At 40.8% G+C, this 20,259-nt stretch overlaps 1 protein-coding gene across 5 annotated transcripts in view; it reads right to left on the reverse strand.

Annotated features, from left to right (window-relative positions):
- Positions 1–20,259, reverse strand: part of LOC126959164 (signal recognition particle 54 kDa protein) — a 98,514-nt gene that overhangs the window by 44,174 nt on the left and 34,081 nt on the right. For 4 of the 5 annotated variants that reach the window (XM_050798106.1, XM_050798107.1, XM_050798108.1 and 1 more), the window contains 5 exons: positions 18,352–18,425; positions 18,039–18,147; positions 13,726–13,896; positions 8,662–8,757; positions 7,281–7,783 (listed from right to left, as the gene is read on the reverse strand). In XM_050798106.1, the coding sequence (XP_050654063.1) occupies positions 7,692–7,783; positions 8,662–8,757; positions 13,726–13,896; positions 18,039–18,147; positions 18,352–18,425 (542 nt within the window). In that variant the 3' untranslated portion in view covers positions 7,281–7,691. Of the gene's footprint in view, positions 1–7,280; positions 7,784–8,661; positions 8,758–13,725; positions 13,897–18,038; positions 18,148–18,351; positions 18,426–20,259 lie in introns of those variants that run through there. The other variant, XM_050798110.1, reaches the window with a different exon arrangement.

Here is a 20,259-nt window from a genome sequence, read left to right on the forward strand (position 1 = left end):
ATGTAGTCCCAACTACTCGGGAGGCTGAGCAGGAGAATGGTGTGAACCTGGGAGGCGGAGCTTGCAGTGAGCCGAGATCGTGCCACTGCACTCTAGCCTGGGCGACAGAGCACAACTCCGTCTCAAAAAAAAAAAAAAAAAACTCCAAAAATTATATTGTATTAAATATGCCCATATTATAGATAAAGGCCACTACAAGAGAAATAGGGTTTAGGGTCTTAGGTGAGCAATTACTGAACACTGAGTACCTATCTACCCCTAGTGGCAAAGTGTGGAGGAAAACTATCATAGCAAGATTTCATAGTGCATCCATTAACTACAAAATTAGCTACAAAAATAAGCCAAAGGCTGACTTAAAGGTAAAGTTTAAATTAATCCCCAGCATGTGAGGTGTAAACTCATCATTCCTACAACTCATGGCTCAAAAGCAAAGAATGTACTAGGTTCAAGCTTCATGTCACCCCTAAATGTTTGGAACATGATAATTAGAACTTGGGGCAGAATTTTGAGGATGATGACTAATCCAGTGAATCCAAAGAATGATAGTGATAAGGAAATCAAATCATATAGACTTTAGCTATGATGATGGCCTTCTGGTTTTGGATATGATCATTTACTTGGCTTTACCAATAACTATTCATTTGTCAATAACTATTCCTAAGTCTTGAGGAAGATCAGTAATTATATTGTTATTTAACCATGATTCTCACTGACATTGTTGTTTTTATTAGACCTCACTCAAATTATCTGGCTGCTCTCTGTATTCAAATAGTAAAATATTTTACTCTACATAAGTATCAAGTTGAAATTCCTTCACATTTTAATTTTCAATACTTTGTTCCATCTTTTTACTGAAATATTTGCTTGTATGTGTATACGTACCAGAGCTACCTGTAAAATAAAGTCATTCAAATTTATTTTATATTATGGTTTGCTGTTTATATTTTCTAAATTCACTAAAATACTAATATATTAATTTTACTGTTACATTAATATGCATATTATGGGGCTTTAGCGCCAACAAATTTCCTGGTTTTGTTGCCACCTATCATTATTCATATATAACATTATATTTCTTTTTAGTTATGTGATACTATGTTTCACATTACTAATAACAGTACATTATTACTGCATATTAGAACTTGGGACTTACTCTCACATTGTAACATATTGTATTTACTTGAACAAAATAATGGTTTATATAACACAGTTATTGCATGATAAAAAGAATTTAATTTTTTCCAAAAAATTTCTCCAGAAAATTGTGATGCATTGGGCATATATATACCTTTGTATCTTATATACCATTAAATATGATAGTTTCAGAGCACTGACATCTATCACATTTAAATCGTTAATTTCTGTCAGGGCAGCGTGGCTTATGCCTGTAATGCCAGCATTTCTGGGAGGCCAAGGCAGGAGGATAACTTGAGCCTGAGAGTTCAAGACCAGCCTGGGTAACACAGTGAGACCTCGTCTCCACAAAAAATTAAAAAATTCAGGGCTGGGCGCGGTGGCTCACGCCTGTAATCCCAGCACTTTGGGAGGCCAAGGCCGGCTGATCATGAGGTCAGGAGATCGAGACCATCCTGGCTAACACAGTGAAACCCTGTCTCTACTAAAAATACAAAAAAAATTAGCTGGGTGTGGTGGCGCATGCTTGTAGTCCCAGCTACTTGGGAGGCTGAGGCAGGAGAATGGCGTGAACCCGGGAGGTGGAGCTTGCAGTGAGCCCAGATCACACCACTGCACTCCAGCCTGGGTGACAGAGCAAGACTCCATCTCAAAAAAAATTAAAAATTGGCCGGGCACAGTGGGTTACACCTGTAATCCCAGCATGCTGGGAGGCCGAGGCAGGTGGATTACTTGAGGACAGGAATTTGAGACCAGCCTGGCCAACATGGTGAAAACCCATCTTTTTTAAATTTTTTTTTTTTTGAGACAGAGTCACTCTGTTGCCCAGGCTGGAGTGCAGTGGCACAGGTGGCACAGTCTTGGCTCACTGCAACCTCCACCTCCCAAGTTCAAGCAATTCTCCTGCCTCAGCCTCCCAAGTGGCTGGGACTACAGGCACATGGCTCCACACCCAGCTAATTTTTGTATTTTTAGTAGAGACGGGCTTTCACCATGTTGGCCAGGCTGGCCTTGAACTCCTGACCTCAGGTGATATGCCCGCTTCAGCCTCCCAAAGTGCTGGGATTACAGGTGTGAGTCACCCATGTCTACTAAAAATACAAAAATTAGCTGGGTGTGGTGGCACATGCCTGTCGTCCTAGCTACTTGGGAGGCTGAGGCAGGAGAATTACTTGAACACATGAGATGGAGGTTGCAATGAACTGACATTGTGCCTCTGCACTCCAGCCTGTGTGACAGAGTAAAACTCCATCTCAAAAATAAATGAAATAAAATAAAAAATTAGCTGAGTGTTGTGGCACACTCTGATAGTCCCAACTACTCAGTAGACTGAGGTGGGAGGATTGCCTAAGCCCAGGTCAAGATTGCAGTGAGCCATGACTGCACCACTGCACTCCAGCCTGGGTGACAAAGACCCTGTCTCAAAAAAAAAAAATTAATAAAAAGTCATTCATTTCCCCTTTCTTCATTTTGTAGTTTGTTGATATTTAATTTCTCAATTCATTGTTGTCTTATAATTATATGAGTACTGTAAGCTTAAGGAAGCTATACCTAGTTTTATGGTTACATAAATTTAACATTATAGTAAAATTCAGGAAGAATTCAATGTTGTACAGTATTACAGCTAGCTAGTGGTCTAAGTTGGGAGTATATCAAAAAACAATGGAGTCAATTTTAACAATAGTGAAAAACAAATGGAAATTTGTTCAAATTATTATTTTTATTTTCTTTTGAGATGGAGTCTCGCTCTGTCACCCAGACTCGAGTGCAGTGGCACGATCTTGGCTCACTGCCTCCCAGGTTCCCGCCATTCTCCTGCCTCAGCCTCCCGAGTAGCTGGGACTACAGGCACCCGCCACCACGCCCAGCTAATTTTTTGTATTCTTAGTAGAGACAGGGTTTCATCGTGTTAGCCAGGATGGTCTCGATCTCCTGACCTCGTGATCCACCTGCCTCGGCCTCCCAAAGTGCTGGGATTACAGGTGCAAGCCACCATGTCCGGCCCCTTGTTCAAATTATTAAAGGATTTAATTTTGGTATTTGGTTTGGCTGTGTCCCCACTCAAATCTCATCTTGAATTGTAGCTCCCATAATTCCCACGTGTTGTGGGAGGGACCTGGTGGGAAGTAATTGAATCATGGGGGCAGTTTACCCCATACTGTTCTCATGGTAGCAAATAAGTCTCATGAGACTTATTACCTTGGTTTTATAAGGAGAAATCCCTTTTGCTTGGTTCTTACTATCTCCTGTTTACTGCCATGTAAGATGTGCCTTTCGCCTTCCACCATAATTGTGAGGCCTCCCCAACCACATGGAACTGTGAGTCAATTAAACCTTTTTCATTATAAATTACCCAGTCTTGGGTATGTCTTTATCAGCAGCATGAAAACAGACTAACACAGTAAGCTGGTACTGGTAGAGTGGAGTACTGCTATAAAGATACCCAAAAATGTTTAAGCAACTTTGGAACTGGGTAATAAGCAGAGCTTGGAACAGTCTGGAGGGCTCAGCATGAGACAGGAAAATGTAGGAGTGTTTGGAACTTCCTAGAGATTTGTTAAATGGCTTTGACCAAAATGCCGATAAATGACATAGACAATGAAATCCAGGCTGAGGTGGTCTCAGATGGAGATGAGGCATTTTTTGGGAACTGGAGTAAAGGTGACCCTTGCTATCTTTAGCAAAAAGACTGGCAGTATTTCGCCTCTGCCCTGGAGATTTGTGGAACTTTGAACTTGAGGGAGATGACTTAGGGTATCTGGTGGAAGAAATTTTTTTTTTTTTGAGATGGAGTCTTACTGTGTTACCCAAGCTGGAGTGCAGTGACATGATCTTGGCTCACTGCAACCTCCACCTCCTGGGTTCAAGCAATTCTCCTGCCTCAGCCTCCCAAATAGCTGGGACTACAGGCGCATGCCACCATGCCCAGCTAATTTTTGTATTTTTAGTAGAGACGGGGTTTCACCATGTTGGCCAGGATAGTCTCGATCTCTTGATCTCGTGATCTGCTAGCCTCAGCCTCCCAAAGTGCTGGGATTACAGGCGTAAGCCACTGTGCCCAGCCTCTGGCGGATGAAATTTCTAAGCAGCAAACCATTCAAGAGGTGACTTGGGTGCTGTTAAAAGTATTCCATTTTAAAAGGGAAACAGAATAAAAATTTAGAAATTTGCAGCCTATGTGATAGAAAAGAAAAACCCATTTTCTGAGGAGAAATTCAAGCTGGCTGCAGAAATTTGCATAAGTAATGAGGAGCTGCCAGGTGTGGTGGCTCATGCCTGTAATCCCAGCACTTTGGGAGGCTGCGGTGGGCAGATCACCTGAGGTTGGGAGTTTGAGACCAGCCTGACCAACATGGAGAAACTCTGTCTCTACTAAAATTACAAAATTAGCCAGGTGTGGTGGCATGTACCTGGAATCCCAGCTACTCAGGAGGCTCAGGTAGGAGAATCACTTGAACCCAGGAGGCAGAGGTTGCGGTAAGCCAAGATTGTGCCATTGCACTCCAGCCTGGGCAAGAAGAATGAAACTCTGTCTCAAAAAAAAAAAAAAAGGGGGGGGGGACAAATGTTAATTACCAAGACAGTGGGGAAAATGTCTCCAGAGCATGTCAGAGAACTTTGCAGCAGCCCCTCCCATCACAGGCCCAGAGGCCTAGGAGGAAAAATTGGTTTTGTGGGCTGGGCTCAGGGCCCCCTGCTGTGTGCAGCCTTGGGACTTGGTGCCGTGTCCCAGCCACTCTAGCCATGGCTAAAATGTGCCAAGGTACAACTGAGGCCATGGCTTCAGAGGGTGCAAGTACCAAGCCCTGGCAGCTTCCACGTGGTGTTGAGCCTGTGAGTGCACAGAAGTCAAGAACTGAGGTTTGGGAACCTGCACCTAGATTTCAGAGGATATATGGAATCACCTGGATGTCCAGGCAGAAGATTGCTACAGGAGCGGGGCCCTCACAGAGAACCTCTGCTAGGGCAGTGCAGAAGGGAAATGTGGGGTTGGAGCTCCCACACAGAGTCCCCACTGGGGCACTACTTAGTGGAGCTGTGAGAAGAGGGCCACCGTCCTCCAGACCCCAAAGTGGTAGATCCGCCAACTGCTTGCACTGTGCACCTAGAAAGCCACAGACAACACCAGTCTGTGAAAGCAGCCAGGAGGGGGGCTGTTCCCTGCAAGGCCACAGGGGCACAGCTGCCCAAGGCTGTGGGAGCCCACCTCTTACATCAGCGTGACATGGATGTATGACAAAGGAGTCAAAGATCATTTTGGAGCTTTGAGATCTGACTGCCCCACTGGATTTCGGACTTGCATAGGGCCTGTAGCCCCTTTGTTTTGGCCAATTTATCCCATTTGCAATGGCTGTATTTACCCAATGCCTGTACCCCCATAGTATCTAGGAAGTAACTAACTTGCTTTTGATTTTACAGGCTCAAAGGTGGAAGGGACTTGCCTTGTCTCAGATGAGACTTTGGATGTGGACTTTTGAGTTAATGCTGAAATGTTAAGCAAGTTAAGCAGTTAAGACTGTGGGGGACTGTTGGGAAGGCATAATTGGTTTTGAAATGTGGGGACATGATATTTGGGAGACACCAGGGGGTCTGTGGACCTGGTGGTACATAAATGAATCATGGAGGTGGTTTCCCCCATAGTGTTCTCATAGTAGTGAATGAGTCTCATGAGAACTGATGGTTTTTTAAGGGGAAACCCCTTTTGCTTGGTTCTCATTCTCTCTTGTCACCATGTAAGATGTGCCTTTTGCCTTCCACCATGATTGTGAGGCCTCCTCAGCCACCTGGAACGCCTAGCAAATTTTTATATTTTCAATAGAGGCAGGGTTTCGCCATGTTGGTCAGACTGGTCTCGAACTCCTGTCAGGTCATTATTTTTAATATATAATAGTGACAACCTAATACTTGCAATTATTTTTCCTTTAGAAGATGTATACATTAGCTATTATCATCGAAATATATCAACTTCTTCAAGTGTATTTTTGGTATGCAGAAAACAGGCTGAGCATGGTGGCTCATACCTGTAACCCCAGCACTTTGAGAGGAGAGGGTGGGCACATCACTTGAGGCCATGCGTTCAAGACCAGCATGGCCAACATGGTGAAACCCATCTCTACTAAAAATACAACAATTGGCCAGGCGCAGTGGCTCATGCCTGTAATCCCAGAACTTTGAAAGGCTGAGATGGGTGGATCACCTGAGGTCAGGAGTTCGAGACCAGCCTAGCCAACATGGTGAAACCCCATCTCTACTAAAAATACAAAAAATTAGCCGGGCATGGTGGTACACACCTGTACTCCCAGCTACTAGGGAGACTGAGGCAGGAGAATTGCTCAAACCTGGGAGGCGGAGGTTGCAGTGAACAGAGATCATGCCACTGCACTTCAGCATCGGTGACACAAGGAGACTCTATCTCAAAAAAAAAAAAAAATTAGCCAGTTGTGTTGTCACATGCCTGTAATCCCAGCTACTCAGGAGGCTAAGGCAGGAGAATCACTTGAACCTGGGATGCAGAGGTTGCAGTGAACCAAGATCGCGTCACTGCACTCCAGCCTGGGCAACAGTTCTTTTTTCTTTTCTGTCTCAAAAAAGAAAAAAGAAAAAAAATCAATGATTGGCTGGGTGCAATGGCTCAGGCCTATAATCCCAGCACTTTGGGAGACCAAGGCAGGTAGATCACTTGAGCTCAGGAGTTCCAGATCAGCCTGGGCAGGAGCCACCATGCTTGGCCTCTTAATTTCTCTTTTTTTTTTGTTTTCTTTTGAGACGTAGTCTCACTCTGTCACCCAGGCTGGAGTGCAGAGGTGGGACCTCAGCTCACTGCAACTCCCGCCTCCTAAGTTCAAGTGACTCTCATGCCTCAGCCTCCTGAGTAGCTGGGACTACAGGCACGCATCACTATGCCCAGCTAATTTTTGTATTTTTAGTAGAGATGGGGTTTCCATGTTGGCCAGGCTGGTCTTGAACTCCTCACCTCAGGTGATCCACCTGCTCCGGCCTCACAAAGTGCAGGGATAACAGGCGTGAGCCACCGTGCTCGGCCCCAGGCATAGTTTTAAATGACATTTATCTATTGGCTTTTCCACTGAGTTTTTAAACTGAGTGATAAACTGATAATTTTTAACCATAAAGAAAGTTAACAACCCCTTATAACCACTTTGAAGTTTATTTTACAGCACTTTAATTGAAACATTATTTAACTACTGACCAGGACTGTTTACAAATGTGATGCTTGGCCTTCGAGACGATTAAAAACCTTTAAGTACTAAAATTTTACATCATGATTTAACTTAAGTGTTATGATGGTGAAAACAGAAGAAAATCTAAAGCAAACATACAATGATTTCCACAAAAACCATGTATTTTCCCCTTACATTAAAGGGAGGAAAGAAAGAAGGAAGAAGAAAAGGAGGGGAAAAGGGGGCGAGAAGAAAAAGAAAGAGTGCATGATAAGCAAGAAAAATACACTTTCCCCCCAATTTGCAAAAAGAAGGGAAACTCTGAGGTCTCAGCAAATTAGGTACTCAACTGAGTCAGTTTATATTAAGGCATTTTCTTTACATATTATTGAATCCCATCATGCCTTTCATGTTGCCAGCAGCACCCTGTTGAAACTGCCTCATCATTGACTGAAGTCCTGCCATACCACCTAGGGCAAAAGTAGGGAAGTAGAGTTAAAAACAGATAACTAAGCAGAACTGGAAACATTTATTACTTTTACCTAATAAGTACTTCTAAAAATACTGAATTCTGATTGCAATTTAGTTATCAGCCTTAAAGAACGAACCACCTAAAAATTTATATTATCCTCATCAATAAAAGAGAATGAATAATAGCCTGTCTTATGGAGTTATTGTGAGGAATAAATGAGGTGATACATAAAAAGATCTTAGGATACTACCTGTCACACAGTCAATACATCTAAACAAAAAATTTTTTTCTTATCAATCCAAAAGGGTCTTACTCTAAGTTACATAAAAAATAATCAATAGGGGATTATTCCACAGGACTTACAAAAATAAAAGAATTCATTTATTGAACATCTACTATATGCCCAGAATTTTACTGAATGTCTTCATATATATTACCTCATTTAATTGTCACAATTTCTTGATGAGATATGATCTGTGATTTTACCAAAGGGGAAAGTGCAGTTCAGAAAGTTTAAGGAGCTTTGTAAAGGTTATACAGTCAAAGTAGAACTGAAGTTAAAAATCCTCAGTCATATAATTAAAAATATCCAGGTTCTAAAACAGATATGTGACTAAAAAGTCACCAGAACAAACAAACAAAAGACGATTAAACAGCTTGCTCAAACATCACAGAGATGGCAGCAGAAGAGTGAATAAGACCTCACCTAATAAGCCCTATTAAAATTTAATTCAACTTAGGATTCAGATGACCATTTCCCTGAAATCACACCTTTTGAACAGATTTTCGTAATATTACAACAAAAGGCTTATATCATTCAAACTCAACCCTTATAAATTAAACTGCATTAGCAACTGCTAACAACTTGGTATTTACCCATGTGATGTAGAACTCTAGGATCCATCATTTTGGCCATTTGTTGGTTCAATTTTGCCATCTGTGACTGGCTCACATTCTTAGACATGTCACCACCTGAGGAAAAAATAAAAAGATTTTGAGTCAGTACAGGAGGTAATATAATCAGTATAATCAGGGTATAATAGAAAGTTTGATGAAGTGAGTAAATACAAAGAAAAAATTACATAATCCTATCACTCTAACAAAATTATTTCTATTTCTACATATTCCTTTCTAATCTTTATCTCAATTACATACTATTTTTTGAAGAAGGACATATAAAATTCTATATAAAAGGACATTTAAAAGCCTTTCTTAAGGCTGCAATTTATGCTAATACTTTATTTGTTGTGAATAAGCCACTATTAGCAAAACTGTACCCAGTGTTTTATTTTTTATTTATTTATTTTGAGACGGAGTCTCACTCTGTCACCCAGGCTAGAGTGCAGCAGTGCAATCTTGGCTCACCGCAACCTCCGCCTCCCAGGTTCAAGTGATTCTCCTGCCTCAGCCTCCCAAATAGCTGGGATTACAGGTACCCACCACCACAGTCGGCTAATTTTTGTATTTTTAGGAGAGACAGGGTTTCACCATCTTGGCCAGGCTGGTCTCAAACACCTGACCTCGTGACCTACCCATCTCAGCCTCCCAGAGTCCTGGGATTACAGGTATGAGCCACCACACCTGGCCAGCCAGTGGTTTTTAATAGTAAGCTATAACGACTGCTTAATAGTGATACAGGGGAATGCTGGACAAAAGCTGAGTTTATAGACACGGGTTAATTAGCAAAGAGACTAGATGGCTGGTAGATGAATGTGAAAGTATGAGTCTGTTGGGCCAGGCATGGTGGCTCACAACTATAATCCTAGCACTCTGGGAGGCCGAGGCCGGCGGATCACTTGAGGTCAGGAGTTTGAGACCAGCCTGGCCAACATGGTGAAACCCTGTCTCCACTAAAAATACAAAAAAAAATAGCCAGACATGGTGGTATGTGCCTGTAGTCCCAGCTGCTCGGGAGGCTGAGGCAGAAGAATTGCTTGAATCCAGGAGGTGGAGGTTGCAGTGAATCAAGATTGCGCCACTGCACTCCAGCCTGGGCGACAGAGCAAGACTCTGTCTCAAAAAAAAAAAGAAGAGTAGAAAGTAAAGTATGAGTCTGAGAGAATGTCAAGGTGTGCATGTATCTAAGAAGTTTTTTTTGGTTTTTTTTTGTTTTTTTTGACACAGAGTCTAGCTCTGTCACCCAGGCTGGAGTGCAATGGCACGATCTCGGTCACTGCAACCTCCGCCTCCCGGGTTCACACCATTCTCCTGCCTCAGTCTCCCGAGCAGCTGGGACTACAGGCACGCGCCACCATGCCCAGCTAATTTTTGTATTTTTAGTACAGACAGTGTTTCACCACTTCGGCCAGGAGGGTTTCGATCTCTTGACCTCGTGATCTGCCCGCCTTGGCCTCCCAAAGTGCTGGGATTACAGGTGTGAGCCACGGCACCTAGCCAGAAGTTTTCTTTAAGTAATGAAAACCTTCAGAGAATACAAAGACAAATAATGCAACTTCATTTGTCAAGGAATTTCTACACTATGTCAAAACACCACAGTAAAAAGGGCAGCCAATGAAAGAGATGCAGCCTGGGTGAGGTGGGTCACATTTGTAATCCCAGCACTTTGGGTGGCGAAGGGAGCCTGATTACTTGAGCTCAGGAGTTCAAGACCAGCCTGGGCAACATGTCGAAACACTGTCTCTACAAAAAAAAAAAAAAAAAAAAAAAGCATTAGCTGGGTGTGACAGCACGCGCCCATAGTCTCAGCTACTTGGGAGCCTCAGATTGGAGGAGAGCTTGAGCTTGGGAGGTCAAGGCTGCAGTGAGCCATGAGCATGCCATTGCACTCCAGCCTCCAGCCTGGGTGACAAAGCGAGACTGTCTCAAAACAAAACAAACGAAAAACAACAAAAAATAAATGCACTCTGAGCCAGAATAGGTAAAAACATCCTTTAGACAACAGCTGTAATCATAAAAGAAAGGAAGGCAAGAGATCTTCACTACAACAATGCATAGAATTGCTTCAACAACTTTTTTTTGTGTTTTTTTTTTTTAAAACAGGCTCTTGCTCTGTCGCCCAGGCTGGAATGCAGTGCCCTAATCATGGCTCACTGCAGCCTTGCCCTCCTGGGATCATGGGATCCTCCTGCCTCGGCCTCTCAAAGTGCTGGGATTACAGGTGTAAGCCACCACACCCATCCAAAATTATTTATTTGAAAGGGGCATTAACTATGGTACTTCTCAGAAGCATTTATAAAAAATGGGACTCAAAGCTCCTCTTGATTCTCCAATCACAGCTGGTTAATGTGAATAAATCATGTGAATTATAAACTATGAATGAAAGAGAAGATACGTTTTTATGATAAAATCTGTGAAAACCATTTATGATGAATAAAACTGAAGAAGCTGGGAATTCCATGCTCATTAGTGATTTATCCTAAGAGTTTGTTTATCAGCACTTAAAACTTCTAAAAAGTATTTCAAGTTTGGTGTGACACAGCTGTGTGTATATCCACTGCCAACTTCATCCTGGGGTTATTCTTTTATTGAAGAATCAGTACATAGGTAAGATCTAGATGGTGAATCTGTCCTATCAAGACTAGTCAGGACTACATGGGAAAGACATTACAGTGATGTAATGTGTTTATTAATCACTATCTGAAATAGCATGGGATGGCAGGAATTTATAACCAGTTTTCAACATGTTTGTCTAATTTTTCTTCCTTATCACAAAAGAGCAAATAGGATATCACAAGGAAAATAAGGAAAGCTTCAAAGATAAAAGGTAATACTCATGCTTTTAGAAGCTATTCAGTGGTATTGTTCATCTTTGGAGCTTGTCTAATCAGTATTTTTGGAAATAATAAATTCATTTTAATGGGTTTCAAGGCAAATTTTCACAGACTCTGAATTAGTTGTTTACATTATAGAAAAAAATTAAAAAGAGGACTGGAAGAGTTGATAGTCTTTGGAAAAACTTATCTTTTTACGATACACAATACACAGCAAAATAAATTCCATTGAGATAAAAAGTCAAACACAAAATAAAACCAAAAACAAGTAGAAGCCAGACGTGGTAGCTCACGCCTGTAATCTCAGCGCACTTTGGGAAGCTAAGGCGGGTGAATCATTTGAGGTCAGGAGTTTGAGACAAGCCTGGCCAACATGGTGAAACCCTGTCTCTACTAAAAATACAAAAATCAGCTGGGCATGGTGGCACGTGCCTGAAATCCCAGCTATTCGGGAGACTGAGGCAGGAGAATTGCTTGAACCCAGGAGGCAGAGATTGCAGTGAGCCGAGATCACGCCAGTGCACTCCAGCCTGGGCGACAGAGCGACTCTGTCTCAAAAAAAAAAAAAGGAGAAAATGGTGACAACTGTGGTATCAACATGGAGAAGGTTAACTTGATAACCTCTGTTTAAAAAAAAAAAAAAAAAAGGAAAAAATAAACATGGGGAAGCTGTTTATGAGCATAAAAGAAATAAAAAGAAAAGACAGGCTGGCTACATGAAAAAGGGCAACTACTATTCGTTATAAAATATAAATAAAAATAAAAGGTAAATTAAAAACTGGGGGAAAATATTCGAAGACATAAACCAAAGATTTTAAGGAGTTATTACAAAGATAAAATTGGGAAAAATGGAAGAACTGGACAGGGAACATGAAGAGGCGATTCACAGAGGAAATTCAAACCAGTAAATGTACAAAGAAATGTTAAACTAAATAAACACACATACTGAGAAAACATTCAACCATTACAATGGAAATGAGGCTGGATGTTGTGGCTCAAGCCTGTAATCCCAGCACTTTGGGAGGCCAAGGTGGGCACATCATTTGAGGTCAGGAGTTCAAGACCAGCCTGGCCAACATAGTGAAACCCCGTCTCTACTAAAAATACAAAAATTAGCCAGGCAGTAGTGGTGCGTGCCTGTAATCCCAGTTACTAGGAGGCTGAGACAGGAGAATCGTTTGAGCCTGGGAAGCAGAGGCTACAGTGAGCCGAGATTACGCCACTGCACTCCAGTCTGGGTGACAGAGAGAGACTCTCTCAAAATAATATAAACAAACAAATAAATATAATGGAAATTATACTACTACAAAATTTATTTAGCATCTACTATGTTTCCGATCAAAACAGACAAAATCCCTGGTCTCACGGAACTGCACAAAAACTAATCTGATATAGAAGTGAATGAATCAGCCTTACTGTCCAAAAAAGTGGCATTACATTAGACAAAGATACATGCATAACTAGAAGAGTATTACTCAGCAGTTAAGAAGTGTGTGTGTGTGTTTTTGGGGGATGGAGTCTCACTCTGTTGCTTAGGCTGGAGTACAGTGGTATAATCTCGGCTCACTGCAACCTCCGCCTCCTGGGTTCAAGTGATTCTCCTGCCTCAGCCTCCCGAGTAGCTGAGATTACAGGTATGCCCCATGATGCCCGGCTATTTTTTGTATTTTAAGTAGAGACAGGGTTTCACCAGCTAGCCAGACTGGTCTTGAACTCCTGACCTCAAGTGATCTGCCCGCCTCAGCCTCCCAAAGTGCTAGGATGACAGGTATGAGCCATCGCGCCCGGGCAAGAATTATATTTTGAAGAATATTTGACAACATGGAAAAATAGTTAATGATGTATCAGAAGAAAACTTAGTTATAACAACTGTTATTTGCAGTAGGATCCATTGGATTCTCTGGGGAGTAAAGGTAATGTGTTTTTTTTTTTCCTTATATTATCTAAATTTAATACAATATGTTCACAAAAAGAAAAGCATTATTATTTTTTTCATTTACCCACACTACAGAGATGTAAAGTTTTTTTTAATATTAATGTTTATTACCTTGAATATGAAAACAGATAAATCATGGGTCACATAAATCCTCGAAGTACTTGGAAATAACATGAAATTCAGCTGTGAATTTTCCAATACTGGTAGTACTCTTAACTTTGTACTCAACTTCCTTTCTTTTCAGTCTGTTAATAATAAGCTTATTTTTCTTACCTTTGAAAAGTCCTTTGATACCTCCCATCTTTTTCACCATCTGTGCAAACTTGGTATATTGTGTCAAAAGTTCTTGAACATCTCTTGTTGATACACCTGATCCTCTTGCTACTCTTTGGATTCTTCCGGGTTGTTTACTAAAAACTTTGGCACCATCCGTACTATCTAGTTCTGTAGACAAGAGTCAATTACTCTCACACACAATTATCATTCACCATCAAAGCAGTTATGTGCAAATGGGCAATACATAAGAGCTTAGCAGATACGTTTTTAAAGTGATAACTATCTCATTTTTCTTTTTATATTACAAAATATCTTACTTACAGAAAAACAGATATAATACATAGTCAAACTACCACCCCGATTTAACAAATGTTATCATTTGCTATGTTTGCTTTTGAGTTTTAAAACTTAAACACGGAGGCCGGGCGTGGTAGCTCACGCCTGTAATCCCAGCACTTTGTGAGGCCAAGGCAGGCGGCTCATGAGGCCAGGAGTTCGACATCAGCCTGGCCAATATGGTGAAACCCGTCTTTACTAATAACACAAAAATTAGCTGGGCATGGTGGCACGCGCCTGTAGTCCCAGCCACTCGGGCGGCTGAGGCAGAAGAATTGCTTGAACCTGGGAGGCAGAGGTTTCAGTGAGCCAAGATTGTGCCATTGCACTCCAGCCTGGGCGACAGAGCAAGACTCCATCTCAAAAAAAAAAAAAAAAAAAAAGAAAATACGGAATATATTCAAAAGAACATTTATAGTATTCATAAGCTATAAAAACAGTAAAACAAACGTGTACTTTTGCTATAAAAACAATAAAACGCACATGTACTTTCCCTACAGTTTAAGTAAACTATTAATAGAATGTTTTGAGACCCCATGTCCACCACTTCCATACTTCATATGTCTACCCTCTCCAGGCCCTCCAAACACCAGAGGTATATGGTATACTTAAAAAATGAACCCAAATGCTCACCTTAGCTCTATCGTAAATATTAATCATGAATTCACAAATGCAGACTATATAAGCAAGCAGAAGGAGGAAGATTCTATCCATAATCAACAGAAAAATTATTTCCTATAATCAAGTAATTACTACTACTAGTATTTTAATTCTCTGAGTAGCTTTAAGAGTGAATTAATGGCCGGGCGCAGTGGCTCAAGCCTGTAATCCCAGCACTTTGGGAGGTCGAAACGGGCGGATTACGAGGTCAGGAGATCGAGACCATCCTAACACAGTGAAACCCCATCTCTACTAAAAAATACAAAAAGAAAAACTAGCTGGGCGAGGTGGTGGGCGCCTGTAGTCCCAGCTACTCGGGAGGCTGAGGCAGGAGAATGGCGTAAACCCGGGAGGCGGAGCTTGCAGTGAGCTGAGATCCGGCCACTGCACTCCAGCCTGCAGCCTGGGCGGCAGAGCGAGACCCCATCTCAAAAAAAAAAAAAAAAAGTGAATTAATTCCCACAGTTGTTTGATGACTCTTAGAATATGAGGTGCATTTCTTCAGTTGCATGCAATCTCAGGAATGGAATGGACTTTAGTCAAAATGTCCATTATGTCTGCATTCCTTCTGCAATATCCCCCAAATAAATGGTTATCTAGCCTTGGTCTTAATATCCCCAGGAGAAGATGACCTGCTATCTAATGTAAAGCTGTCTATGCCATTCTGTTATACTTAGGGAAAAATCTTTTCTTTACACATATTAAATTGAAATCCGTTTACCTGGCACTTCCATTCCCATTCATGTATATGTCTCCTTGCCACGCATAAAAAATAACGCTTTCAAAATCTTTTTTTTTTTGAGACGGAGTGTTGCTCTGTCACTCAGGCCACAGTGCAGTGGTGGAAGCTTGGCTCATTGCAACCACCAACTCCAGCGTTCAAGGCATTCTCCCACCTCAGGCTCCTGAGTAGCTGGGTCTATAGTCACACGCCACCACAGCCAGCTAATTTTTTTTGTAGTTTTAGTAAAGACAGGGTTTCACCATGTTGCCCAGGCTGGTCTCGAACTCCTGACCTCAAGTGATCCTCCCAAAATGCTGGGATTACAGGTGAGAGCCACCACACCTGGCCAGCTTTCAAATGCATAGGCCATTATGTCTCCTGTGAATTTTCACTGGATGACAAATATCCAACTCTTGACTCTTCTAACATGGTTTAGAACCCCATTGATCATCCTGATTTCCTATATCTTCTAATTTGTCTATACCCTCTAAGTATGTTGTCCAGAAGTGAACTGAAATCCAGTTGAAGTCTAATTATCAATGCAATACTAACGAAGATACAGTATCTCAAAATAAAGTCACAATCAAAACCTCCAAATCCATTTGATAAATGCAGCTTTTAAGCCACATCTTCCTTATAAAAGATTTATGAAATATATATAATATTCCTTCCAACAGCTCAAATCAAATGAAAGAAAAACTAATAGCAGCACATCGTGGCAAGCAATATGACAGAGTTAAGCAAACAGAGGAAGGGGCCTTCATTCAAAGAAGGAAGGAAGTCAGGAAAGGTTCTATACTGGGCAAATTACTCAACTTCCCTGTACCAGTTTCCTAATTTGAAAAAGGCAGATAATAACTGAATATGCTATAGGAGTTGTTATAATGATAAAATGAATTAACATATTTAAAGTGATCAGGACAGTGCCTGGCACAGAATGGATACTTCAGATATGCCACAATTGTGAATTCTACGTGCAAACATTTTTGCAGTGTTAAAGATGATGAGGAAAAAGACAACCTTAAAAGAAAAGGACAATCTTATTTGGGTTACTATGAAAACCTGGAGCTCAGGAAAAAGAGACTACAAAAAATAACAACAAATTAGATAGTAGACAAAGCACAGATATGAAAATTTGTTCAAATTGTTAGAATATTACGTAAACTTAGTTGATAAAGCAGCAGCAGCAGGGTTTGACAGAACTGACTCCAACTTTGGAAGAAGTTCTACTGTGGGTAAAATGCTATCGAACAGCATTGAATACTACAGAGAAATCTTTTGTGAAAAGAAGAGTCAATCAATCGGGCAAATTTCATTCTTGTGTTTTAAGAAACTGCCACAGCCACCTTGACCTTTGGCAACTATCACTGTAATCAGTTTGCAGTCATCAACATCAAGCTAAGATCCTCCATCAGCAAAGATTAGAATGCACTGAAGGCTTAGATGATCATTAGCATTTTTAGCAATAAACTTTTTATTTTTTCTTTTGAGACAGAGTCTCTGTCACCCAGGCTGGAGTGCAGTGGCACGATCTCGGCTCACTGCAACCCTCTGCCCCCAGGTTCAAGCGATTCTCCTGCCTCAGCCTCCCAAGTAGCTGGGATTACAGGCATGTGCCACCACATCTGGCTAATTTTTTTGTATTTTTAGTAGAAACGGGGTTTTACCATGTTAGCCAGGCTGGTATCAAACTCCTGACCTCAGGTGATCCACCTGCCTCAGCCTCCCAAAGTACTGGGATCACAGGCATCGTAAGCCACTGCACCCAGCCAACAATAAACTATTTTTAAATTAAGGTATATACATTGTTTTTTAGACACAATGCTCTTGCACACTTAATAGACTACAGTATATGTATGTGTAAACATAACTTTTATATACACTGGAAAACCAAAAAAATCTGTATGACTCACTTTACTGCATGATATTTCCTTTACTGCAGTGGTCTAGAACCAAACCCACAATATCTCTGAGGTATGCCTTTATAGGGTCAGGGGAACACAGCAGTATACTGAGAAAACTGAAACCTTATGTTTCAGACTGAAAGACTTTTCTAAGCATTGCTTAAGCTATCCATTTCTTAGTTTCCCAATGTATGTTAGCAATATTAAAGCTATGAAGAGACTTTTAGTAAATTTTTTTTTCATAGAAGCAGGGTCTTGCTATGTTGGCCAGGCTGGTCTTAAACTCCTGGCCTCAAGTAATCCTCCCACCTTGGCCTGCCAAAGTACTAGGATTACAGGCGTGAGCCACCTCACCCGGCCAAATTTAACTCTTTAAAAACTAGCATTCCACCAAATTTGACTACAGAGTTCTCCTTTTAAGTTATCTCTATCAACATCATGAAGAACTAGTCTTCTTTCCTTGTATCTCATTTGGAGAAGTATTGTAGTAGACATTTCTCTCACTGATGAAGGCAATCCAATGATCATAACCCTTTGAGTAAGAGCTTTCAAGCTATTACAAATCTACCTAAAAATAATCTTTCAGCCAAAATTTCTCCCCATCTTGTCCACAAGAACACAGTGAAACTCTCACCTTACTGATATTCAGAATATTGTCCCCTGAGGAAAATAATCTGCCATCTTACCTTGATCATTCATACTATCCATTATTGTCATTAATTTCTTTAGCCTTGCCATTGACTCCTGTTCATTTCCTTTGCTCATAAAATCTGTTCCAAAACCAGGGATCATCCCCTAAAACAGATTTAAACATAAAGTCAATAATAGCTTAAGATTAATAGTTCAAAATGTCCACATTTAACTATTAGGTTTAATATTGACACTAAGTCTTAAGATACCTATTTTTACCCAAATGTAAAAATAATTAAAGCAAGTGTATCTATTCTTAGAAAATTTAATAAAAACAAAAGAAGGTATAAACTTTTAAGGATAACTAACCAAGATCTGACTGAAGGGGCCCATTTTCATGATATTTTGAAATTGCTCATACATGTCTCGCAACGTAAACTGACCTGAAATACAATATAATTTGGATATATTACAGTATGTACATTTCCATTCAACAAAACTAATTTCATCCTTAATCATGAATTCATCTTGAAGCATACTTATAAAATATACAATCAATAAATATTCACCAAGCAGTTACCATGTGCAAGATGACAGGATGAATGCTAGGGAGAATATATAGACACATAGACAGGTCCTATCCTAGAGAAGCTAACATTCTATCTGAGAAAACACATATACAAACACACAAGAAACCTGAAAACAAGGCACATAAACTATCCCTACTAGGATGAGTAAAATTTTAAAGGTTGACAATATCAAAAGTTAAAGAGGATGTGGACCATAAAGAACTGCCATATATTGTTGGTGACAGAATAGCAAAACACTTTAGAAGATTGTTTGGAGTTTCTTAAATAGCTTAGGGATCTATGAACAGGAAAATGGATACCTGTGGAAAAAATACTATTCAGTAATAAAAAGAACAAACTATAGATAAGTACGACTACATGAACGAATATCAAAATATGCTTAGAGAAAAGATATTGGAAAAAAAAGGATATATTCAGAATTTCTTTACTTTTTTAAGAGGGTTGTGCTCTATCACCGAAACTGGATTGCAGTGGTACCGTCATAACTCACTGGTAGCCTCAAACTCCTGAGCTCAAGTGACCCCCCCGCCTCAGTCTCCAGAGTAGTTAGGACTATAGATGCATGCCACTGGATTTTTCTAAGAGATATGGGTCTCACTATGTTGCCCAGGCTGGTCTCAAACTCCTGGTCTCAAATGATCCTCCCACCTTGGCCTCCTAAAGCACTGGGATTATAGTATGAGCCACCATGCATAGACCAGGACTTCTATAATATGAAGTATTACTGGGAAAGGGCATAAGCAAACCTTTTAGAGTAATGGAAATGTTCTGTTTCTTGATTGGGTATGGGTTACTGTGCATTTGTTAAAAAAAGAAAGATATCCCTAGGATTTGAGCATTTCATTGTATGTATATTAATCTAAGCTTTAAAAACAGGGATGGAACAAGCCAAAAGAGAAAGTATTTTCTATTTATGTCCTAAAGATAAAAAGAGAAAAGGTATTTGATTCAGGCATTCTGAATTTGAAGTGACAGTACAGTATCTTAAAAGAAACGTTACAGCAAGCAACTAGAAACACAGAATTAAACAGTGGAAGAGAGGATTAAGGTTGAAATACATATTTGGCCATTTATACAGAAGTGATAATTAAAGCTAGGATAATATAAGAAATCTAGAGACATCGAACTTAGAGTATGAAAACAGAAAAGGCAGAAAACACTTAAATATTCGGAACCAAGGAAAACAAGAAAAGTCACTACATGTGGAAATTAGGAGACCCTTGGAGATCTCAGAATGAGTAGAATATTAGGAACAGAAACAAAAGACTTCAGGAGAGTCAGGAGTAAGAAAGGAAACAGAATAGGAATATACACCCAGCTTCGTAGTGCTAGCAGAAACAGTGGTAGGATTATTCAAGATAGAAAAAGGAAGGAGTGGCCAGGCATGGTGGCTCATGCCTGTAATCCCAGCATTTTGGAAGGCCGAGGCGGGCGGATCACCTGAGGCCAGGAGTTCGAGATCAGCCTGGCCAACATGGTGAAACCCCATCTCTACTAAAAATATCAAAATTAGCCAGGCGTGGTGGTGCACGCCTGTAGTCCCAGCCACTGGGGAGGCTGAGGCAGAATTGCTTCAAACTGGGAGGTGGAGGTTGCAGTGAGCTGAGATTGTGCCAATGCACTCCAGTCTAGGCGACAAGAGTGAAACTCTGTGCCAAAATAAAGAAAAGAAAAGGAAAAAAGGTGC

Source organism: Macaca thibetana, chromosome 7, assembly GCF_024542745.1.
Source record: "Macaca thibetana thibetana isolate TM-01 chromosome 7, ASM2454274v1, whole genome shotgun sequence".
Classification (NCBI taxonomy): Eukaryota; Metazoa; Chordata; class Mammalia; order Primates; family Cercopithecidae; genus Macaca; species Macaca thibetana.